Source organism: Mizuhopecten yessoensis, unplaced genomic scaffold (genome assembly GCF_002113885.1).
Source record: "Mizuhopecten yessoensis strain PY_sf001 unplaced genomic scaffold, ASM211388v2 scaffold2441, whole genome shotgun sequence".
Classification (NCBI taxonomy): Eukaryota; Metazoa; Mollusca; class Bivalvia; order Pectinida; family Pectinidae; genus Mizuhopecten; species Mizuhopecten yessoensis.
The window spans coordinates 393936-404543 of record NW_018404548.1 but is presented as its reverse complement, the minus strand read 5'-3'; the positions used below and the strand labels follow the sequence as shown (position 1 = coordinate 404543).

The 10608-nt window shown below is 34.1% G+C and overlaps 1 protein-coding gene across 1 annotated transcript in view; it reads right to left on the bottom strand.

Annotated features, from left to right (window-relative positions):
* Positions 1–10586, bottom strand: part of LOC110446008 (zinc finger CCHC domain-containing protein 7-like) — a 17475-nt gene extending 6889 nt beyond the window's left edge. Inside the window, exons 1-7 of the mRNA XM_021490938.1 lie at positions 10450–10586; positions 8963–9454; positions 4084–4229; positions 3711–3884; positions 3199–3234; positions 1765–1854; positions 437–527 (exon numbers count right to left, since the gene is read on the bottom strand). Of these exons, the coding sequence (XP_021346613.1) occupies positions 437–527; positions 1765–1854; positions 3199–3234; positions 3711–3884; positions 4084–4229; positions 8963–9449 (1024 nt within the window). The 5' untranslated portion in view covers positions 9450–9454; positions 10450–10586. The remainder of the gene's footprint in view (positions 1–436; positions 528–1764; positions 1855–3198; positions 3235–3710; positions 3885–4083; positions 4230–8962; positions 9455–10449) is intronic.
* Positions 10587–10608: the final 22 nt, after the last annotated feature.

Genomic DNA, 10608 nt, shown 5'->3' with positions numbered 1-10608 from the left:
GTATCAGACTGGGGTCACTGATTACAAGTATCAGACTGGGGTCACAGATTACAAGTATCAGACTGGGGTCACTGATTACAAGTATCAGACTGGGGTCACAGATTACAAGTATCAGACTTGGGTCACTGATTACAAGTATCAGACAGGGGTCACTGATTACATGTATCAGACTGGGGTCACAGATTACAAGTATCAGACTGGGGTCACTGATTACAAGTATCAGACTGGGGTCACTGAACTGATGGCCAAGTGATAAAACCTATCTTAGCCAGCGGGGATGTGTGAAAAGTTTGCATTTTACCAGAGACTATTGTAAAACTTTTATCTTTAAAAATCCTACCAGGCTTTATTAAGTTTGTCATCAATAGCAATGTGTGTTAAAAGACCATAACAACATTTGCTAAAACATTCATTGCTTCAATAAATAGATAGTTACCTCTGGTGAGACTTTGTTCCCTGTATGTGTAAGTAGATATAAATGGATAATTTCCATGTTCATGCCATTCCATCCGATCTTCTACACATTCCTGTAAGTATATTGAACGCATCAGCAATATGGTTTACCTGGTACACTTCTCATTATAACATACATGTATAAAAGTAGAACTTCATTACTGTGTACACTTTTTCAAAAGTTTACACCTCCTTTACTGTGTACACTTCCTTTACAATGTACCCCTACTTTAAATTGTACACTTCATTTAAATTGTACACTTCATTTACAATGTACACCTCCTTTACAGTGTACACTACATTTACAGTGTACACCTCCTTTACAATGTACACCTCCTTTACAGCATTCACATCCTTTACAGTATTCACTTCATTTACAGTATTCTCTTCCTTTACAGTGTACACCTCCTTTACAATGTACACCTCCTTTACAGCATTCACATCCTTTACAGTATTCACTTCCTTTACAGTATTCTCTTCCTTTACAGTGTACACCTCCTTTACAGTAAACACTTCCTTTACAGTGTACAAATGTACATGTTCACCTCTTTACAATTTACACCTCCTTTACAATGTACACCTCCTTTACAGTGTACACCTCCTTTACATTGTACACCTCCTTTACAATGTTCACCTCCTTTACAATGTTCACCTCCTTTACAATGTACACCTCCTTTACATTGTACACCTCCTTTACTATGTACACGTCCTTTACAGTGTATACCTCCTTTACATTGTACACTTCCTTTACAGAGTACACTTCCTTTACAGTGTACAAGTGTACATGTACACCACTTTAAAATGTACATCTCCTTTACAGTGTACACTTCCATATAGTATACACTTACTTTCAGGTATAATCTTCCTTTTTCAGTGTCATAAATCCAGCAATGATATTTTGGGTGTGACCTGTGGCTGTGTTGGCAGCTCTGATTTTGTGGTTACAATATTGTTTCAAGGGTTTTTGTTCAACCAATTCAATACCTGTTTTTTTCAAGTCTGGGTATCACTTACCTTCCCATAAATCAACCAGTACAATACAAATAAAATGCGCTTGTATTATGCATTCAAATTAACTTACATTTTACATAGAATTTATTATGTTCAACCGCAGCAAGGCTCTTACCTGGACAGTTTTAACGATGTACTGTCACTTTTGTCACTGGTGATACTAGAACAGCGATTTAATAAACTTACATATCTACAATGAACTCATGCAGTGATACACAAATTATCCTGCATTATTAATCCTGTATCAAATACATGATTTCACCTGTATAGTACATACACATTAACCTGTGTAATACGTACAAAGCCGAAGTGTTTCCTGGAGGCACAATTACAACAAAATCTTTTAGGATTTGCCTTCATTTCCATTTTCTGCACTGGTCCAACACTGGTCTGAAATGTACAAAGTTGTTAATCGTTTACTATAGATGGGTTTTTCTTCACTTTCACTAAAACATGTCACACAAAGTAACAAGGAATCTCGGTCATTACTTGCTAAACATACTTATATAAGTTGAAAACATTACCGGTAAAACTGTTGAAAGTATTATGCATGTAGCACTAATAGTAAGCCAACTATAGACATAAAAATTCCTCCTAACCAGCTTTACAAGTAGGCAACAGAAACCCAGACTCTGTTTCTAATTCAACAGCCAACTTTCTAAGAACGTGATAAATTATTATCGAATAACTTCTAAAAGTACTATCATGATTTTTTATACCAGAACTTTTTTGTAATACATTGTACATGAACGTGTTTATATGACAAAAATGTGAACATGCTTACTTAGTGTTATATGATAGTTTTAAAATGTCCTAGCTAGATAATAATCATGGTAGTGCCACTTAACTTGAGTAACAGTCACAAGACACTACAACCATTTACATCACTGTCACAGGAAACCACAGCCATTAACATCTCTGTCACAGGAAACCACAACCATTAACATCACTGTCACAGGAAACCACAACCATTAACATCACTGTCACAAGACACTACAACCATTAACATCACTGTCACAGGAAACCACAAACGTTAACATCACTGTCACAAGAAACTACAACCATTAACATCACTGTCACAGGAAACCACAACCATTAACATCACTGTCACAAGAAACTACAACCATTAACATCACTGTCAGAGGAAACCTTAATCATTAACATCACTGTCACAAGACACTACAACCATTAACATCACTGTCACAGGAAACCACAATCATTAACATCACTGTCACAAGACACGACAACCATTAACATCACTGTCACAGGAAACTACAACCATTAACATCACTGTCAAAGGAAACCACAATCATTAACATCACTGTCACAAGAAACTACAACCATTAACATCACTGTCACAAGAAACCACAACCATTAACATCACTGTCATAGGAAACTACAACCATCAACATCACTGTCACAGGAAACTACAACTATTAACATCACTGTCATAGGAAACTACAACCATCAACATCACTGTCATAGGAAATTACAACCATCAACATCACTGTCACAGGAAACTACAACTATTAACATCACTGTCACAGGAAACTACAACCATAAACATCACTGTCACAGGAAACTACAACCATTAACATCACTGTCACAGGAAACTACAACCATTAACATCACTGTCATAGGAAACCAAATCCATCAACACAAATGTCACAGAAAACCACAACCATTAACATGGTTTATGGCTTAAAGAAATCACAACCATTAACATGAACTTACTGTCACATGGAACTGTCTCCAAATGTCTGGACAGGTCTGAAAACAAATATCAGAAGAAAGTTTTATAAATGTTGGGATTATTGATAAAGTGACAAACAAAAAAGCTATATAGCTTAAAACTGACACACTTTTTCTAGTAAAATGAATGTCAACTTTACAAAATGCTAGTAAAACTATCCCTCACTCACAATTTCTAAAAGTAGAGTTTTTGCTTCTCTGCTTACAATATCAATAACCATGAAGATGTTATCTGAAAAATATTCTTGTTACAGTCCTTTTCTATTTGTATTGTTGATTTATTTGTGTTTCACTGTGATTATCTGTGTTCTCCTTTGTTCAGGTGCTCATTCACATTATACATGTATTTGATCAAAAGATCACAAAGTTTTGTGAGTGAAAATAATTTTATGAAACTTTCCTAGTGGCTGAAATAGTTAGCTTCACGCCCTGTTTTATAACATATATAAGTAAAATAATCCAATAGTACAGAGTAAAATGGTGGTTAAGCTTACATTCTTTGAGTGACCAGGCATGAGGCAGCGGAAACATGTCTGCCTCCGTGGCTTACGTTGTTCAGGACAATCACGGGAGTTGTGCCCCGGGCCCTCACAGTTATAACATATCCCCTTAGGACACTTACGGAAGAAATGGTCAGTCATTCCACACAGGTGACAAATCTCTGATTTCTGAGGTGAAACAAAAACCAAATTAAGACTCTATACCAATAGTACATTAAATCTTAGGTTTATACACAAACATTAGCTTAACTGTTCTTTATGTAAATTCTGCAGATGATGTTCTTTAGCATCAATCAATATCTTTATATGACTCAATTTCAAAGATAAGACCAAATAGCCTTTATACATTACGTTGTATCAACTATACCTTAGGTTTGGGACAAGCGTTTGATATGTGTCCCATCTCCTTACAGTTGTGACACCGTACAGTTATGGGGTTGTAGTAACGCTTCAGACCAGGATTGTTAGTTGTTACCAACTGGTCCATTTCCGAGATCTTGCAGACATCATTTTCTGAAAATATCCATCACTTAAATAAATGATTATCCTGAATACCAAAAAGTGTTTGAAGCAAAATTCTATGTATAGTGTAAATGTATATTTGGCTAATAGAAAGCGTTGTTTAGCAAAGATACAATAATTAAACTACAATCAAAGTATAACAAGCAATAAACATGTAAAACCATCATACATCTCTAAATGGCTTATAACAGTCATGTTGAAAGGTTGAAAGAATGATACAAAGCAGAAAAACTTTAACAATGTCATCAAATACTTTCAATACAGCATGAAGAACCATTTTGGGGTTTCTCAAATTGATGAGATTAAAACAATCAATAAATGATAAATAGAATCAGAAATTCCTCAAGACGAAACTAACTGGTGTTGTTTATAACAAATCCTAAAGACAACACTAACTGAAGTTGTTATGAAATTGAAATATTTGAATTTAGAAAAAAAAGATAACAGAGAAAAATTAATGAGAGCCCTCTTGTGTGAGTACACCATATTGTTTATAACAGATCCTTAAGACAACACTAACTGGTGTTGTTTATAACTGATCCTAAAGATAACACTAACTGGTGTTGTTTATAACAGATCCTAAAGACAACACTAACAAATGTTGTTTATAACAGTTCCTCAAGAAAACACTAACTGGTATTGTTTATAACTGATCCTAGACATACTAACTGATATTGTTTATAGCAGATCCTCAAGACAACACTAACTGGTGTTGTTTATAACAGATCCTCAAGAAAACACTAACTGAAGTTGTTTATAACAGATCCTAAAAACAACTCTAACTGGTGTTGTTTATAACTGATCCTAAAGACAACACTAACAAATGTTGTTTATAACAGTTCCTCAAGAAAACACTAACTGGTGTTGTTTATAACTGATCCTAGACATACTAACTGATGTTGTTTATAGCAGATCCTCAAGACAACACTAACTGGTGTTGTTTATAAAAGATCCTCAATAAAACACTAACTGAAGTTGTTTATGACAGATCCTAGACACTACTAACTGGTGTTGTTTATAATAGATCCTCAAGACAACACTAACTGGTGTTGTTTATAACAGATCCTCAAGACAACACTAACTGAAGTTGTTTATAACAGATCCTAGACAACACTAACTGGTGTTGTTTATAATAGATCATAAAGACAACACTAACTGGTGTTGTTTATAACAGATCCTCAAGACAACACTAATTGAAATTGTTGTTTATAATAGATCCTAAAGAAAACACTTACTTCTGTTGTTTATGACAGATCATCTCAAGACAACACTAATTGAAATTGTTGTTTATAATAGATCATAAAGACAACACTAACTTGTGTTGTTTATGACAGATCCTCTCAAGACAACACTAATTGAAATTGTTGTTTATAATAGATCCTAAAGACAACACTAACTGATGTTGTTTATAACAGATCCTTAAGACAACACTAACCAATGTTGTTTATTACAGATCCTCAAGACAACACTAACTGGTGTTGTTTATAACAGATCATCAAGACAACACTAACTGGTGTTGTTTATAACAGATCCTGAAGTCAACACTAACCAATGTTGTTTATAACAGATCCTTAAGACAACACTAACCAATGTTGTTTATTACAGATCCTCAAGACAACAGTAACCAATGTTGTTTATAACAGATCCTAAAGACAACACTAACTGGTGTTGTTTATAACAGATCCTGAAGTCAACACTAACCAATGTTGTTTATAACAGATCCTTAAGACAACACTAACTGATGTTGTTTATAACAGATCCTGAAGACAACACTAACTGATGTTGTTTATAATAGATCCTAAAGACAACACTAACTGATGTTGTTTATAACAGATCCTTAAGACAACACTAACTGATGTTGTTTATAATAGATCCTAAAGACAACACTAACTGATGTTGTTTATAACAGATCATTAAGACAACATTAACTGATGTTGTTTATAACAGATCCTAAAGACAACACTCACTGATGTTGTTTATAATAGATCCTAAAGACAATACTAACTGAAATTGTTGTTTATAACAGATCATTAAGACAACCTTAACTGATGTTGTTTATAACTGATCCCCAAGACAACACTAACTTAAGTTAATTATAACAGATCCTAAGGACAACACTAACTGATGTTGTTTATAACAGATCCTGAAGACAACACTAACCTCATGAAGACAACAGTAACCAATGTTGTTTATAACAGATCCTCAAGACAACAGTAACCAATGTTTATAACAGATCCTTAAGACAACACTAACTGATGTTGTTTATAACAGATCCTAAAGACAACACTAACTGATGTTGTTTATAACAGATCCTGAAGACAACACTAACCTCATGAAGACAACAGTAACCAATGTTGTTTATAACAGATCCTCAAGACAACAGTAACCAATGTTTATAACAGATCCTTAAGACAACACTAACTGATGTTGATTATAACAGATCCTAAAGACAACACTAACTGATGTTGTTTATAACAGATCCTAAAGACAACACTGACCAATGTTGTTTATAACAGATCCTAAAGACAACACTAACTTGTGTTGTTTATAACAGATCCTGAATAAAACACTAACTGGTGTTTTTTATAAATGATCCTCAAGACAACACTAACTGGTGTTGTTTATAACAGATCCTAAAGACAACTCTAACTGATGTTGTTTATAACTGATCCCCAAGACAACACTAACTAGTGTTCTTTATAACAGATCCTAAAGACAACACTTACTTGTGTTGTTTATGACAGATCCTCTCAAGACAACACTAATTCAAATTGTTGTTTATAATAGATCATAAAGACAACTCTAACTGATGTTGTTTATAATAGATCATAAAGACAACACTAACTGGTGTTGTTTATAACAGATCCCCAGGACAACACTAATTCAAATTGTTGTTTATAATAGATCATAAAGACAACACTAACTGGTGTTGTTTATAACAGATCCTAAAAACAACACTCACTGATGTTGTTAATAACATATCCTGAAGGCAACACTAACTGATGTTGTGTATAACAGATCCTAAAGACAACACTAACTGATGTTGTTTATAATAGATCCTAAAGACAACACTAACTGGTGTTGTTTATAACTGATCATAAAGACAACACTAACTGGTGTTGTTTATAACAGAACCTAAAGACAAAACTAACTGGTGTTGTTTATATATAAATAAATAATAATACACAACATTTGATATAGCGCCCTATCCAGCTAACATAAGCCACTCTAAAGCGCTTTACAGTACATAGATATACAATTTATACAGTCAATACAATTAGCATATATATTAACCAATACAATATTGAGGAATTCGCAGGAGATGCCTTATCANATGGTGTTGTTTATAACAGATCCTAAAAACAACACTAACTGATGTTGTTTATAACAAATCCTCAAGACAACACTAACTTCAGTTGATTATAACAGATCCTAAAGACAACACTAACTGAAGTTGTTAATAACAGATCCTCAAGACAACACTACCTGTTGTGTTGATAACAGATCCAAAAGACAACACTAACTGGCGTTATTTATCATAAATCCTAAATACAACACTAACTGATGTTGTTTATAATAGGTCCTAAAGACAACACTGACCAATGGTGTTATAACAGATCCTAAAGACAACATTAACTGATGTTCTTTATAACTGATCCTATGACAACACAAACTGGTGTTGTTTATAACAGATCCTAAAGACAACACTAACTGATGTTGTTTAATATAGATCCTAAAGACAACACTGACCAATGTTGCTATAACAGATCCTAAAGACAACACTAACTAATGATGTCGATAACAAATCCTAAAGACAACACTAACTTGTGTTGTTTAAAATAGATCCTAAAGACAACACTAACTGGCATTGTTTATAACAGATCTTAAAGACAACACTAACTGATGTTGTTTATGACAGATCCTCAAAAAAACAATTACTGGTGTTGTTTATAACATATCCTCAAGACAACAATAATTGAAATTGTTGTTTATAATAGGTCCTAAAGACAACACTGACCAATGTTGCTATAACAGATCCTAAAGACAACACTAACTGATGTTGTTGATTACAAATCCTTAAGACAACACTAACTGGTGTTGTTTATAACAGATCCTAAAGACAAAACTAACTGGTGTTGTTTATATAATAATATATAATAATATACAACATTTGATATAGCGCCCTATCTAGCTAACATAAGCCACTCTAAAGCGCTTTACAGTACATAGATATACAATTTTATACAGTCAATACAATTAGCATATATAATTATCAATACAATATTGAGGAATTCGCAGGAGCTGCCTTATCAGGCGCTAACTACTAGTCCTATGCCACCTGGCTAATATCTCCCTATGTGTGTATGCCTGCGTGTGTGCTGGAGATGTATTGTGTTCTGTTTGTAGTGGGAACGTGCTTCCAACAGTATCATTTATAGTGCCACCTCACTTGAATGCTATGTACAGCACAGATACTGCAACACCTACCCCAGACCATTTTATACTCCACCTGGGTTGTTGGAGTTGTGTGGGCAGGAGAAAAACACTTTCTATAATACTAACTGGTGTTGTTTATAACAGATCCTAAAGACAACACTAACTGGCATTGTTTATTACAGATCCTAAAGACAACACTAACTGATGTTGTTTATGACAGATCCTGGAGACAACACAAACTGGTGGTTATAACATATATCATGGTGTATGAAATTTGAAGTCCATACCTTTACTGGCAGTCATCTGTGCTGCTTGTAGAATGGGTTGTTGGTAACTCTCTACATGCACCAGTATGTCTCCTGTGTCGGACAGAGGTTCGTCCAAAATCATACACTCACTATCAGTCAAGTCAACGTCATCTTGATCAGACACCACATACACACTATCCTCGCCGGAGGAAAGAGACACTACACAGTTGTTGGTTGATGGTGGTGACAGTAGGGATGTTGTAGCTGATCCAGAGGGTGTGGCTGTAGATGGTGTGTTCAGACTGTCATCGTGTATAATTTGAGTCGACTCACTGCCCAGAGTTTGAACAGATGTGGAGTAACCTTTATAGGACAGGTTCCCATCCTCCTCATGGTGAAAGTGAATCTGTGCATACAATGCTGACTCTATTTCTTCTCTGTCCGTATCAGAGTTTTCGCCATCATCATCATCATTGCTACTATCACTGCCGTCATAGAAACGGCACTCATCTGCTGCACAGAACATGATTGCTGTAAAACATAATTCAACAACAAGTACAGGTCCAGTACACTCTGCCGATTGAGCTATATAGCTGTAAAGACCTATAATAGCTCTATTGACCTATGTGAATTGATTTTCTTTTTTAAGGAAAACGAAACAAAGTCGCTTTTAAAAGAAGATTGTATCATTAAGTTGATAACAAAAGACATTAAATATGGGTATTCTTTTTAAAAAATAATGATGTAAAAAAATCGGAAATTTTACATTTATGAAAAATGAAAATAAACATCTAAATGTATGCTTTTTGTAGTCAACATTACCATAAACCTTATTGTTTTATGCGACTTTGCTTTAATTTAATGAAATTTGAAATCTGAGAAAATATAGCTCAATACAGCTATAATTTATAGGTGTATATAGCTATATAGGTCTTTATAGCTATATAGCTCAATCGGCAGAGTGTACTGGACCTGAAGTATACCAAATGTGTGTGTGAAAGTTGTATGTGTACAGAGTATATTACTGTATGCCTATAACTATACATACAATGTAGGTAATGTTTACACAATAAACATGATATTTTCATCTCAAATGATAAAGATCTATTACGTCAGTTGGTTTGCTTAACGACGTCATAATTCACTGACTTATCATATGATAAGTGGTTGTCACTTAACAAACTGTGTTTTTCTGATAATGATTTTAATATATAACTATCCACAAACGTTCCAACACTACATGTATAATCAAAGGAGTTTGACGTGTTATCAATATTAAACTAATTAATAATTGTGTATGGAAAAAATACCCCTTATACTATAAAAAATGTATAAGGGGTATTTTTTATATACAGTGATTGTTATAATTATATTGATAAAACCACGGTCTTAGAAATCTAATTCCGTGATAAAACCCTGTGCTATATATGCTATAACTGAACCCAACCGTTGATTGCATGTCAACGTGAAACACGCATGTTATTCCTAATATTGTTTTAACCTGGCATACACAGTTCTAATCTTACCATAGACTCTCGTTCAAATGCAGATATCATTCTCGAAAACAATGTATATGTTAGGCCTATCCCACTAAGAGGTGGAATAATTCATATGTCTTGTACAACTGTTCACACATTGCACGTTTATTGTTGCAGTTGGAACATTTCGCATTTTACATATGAAAT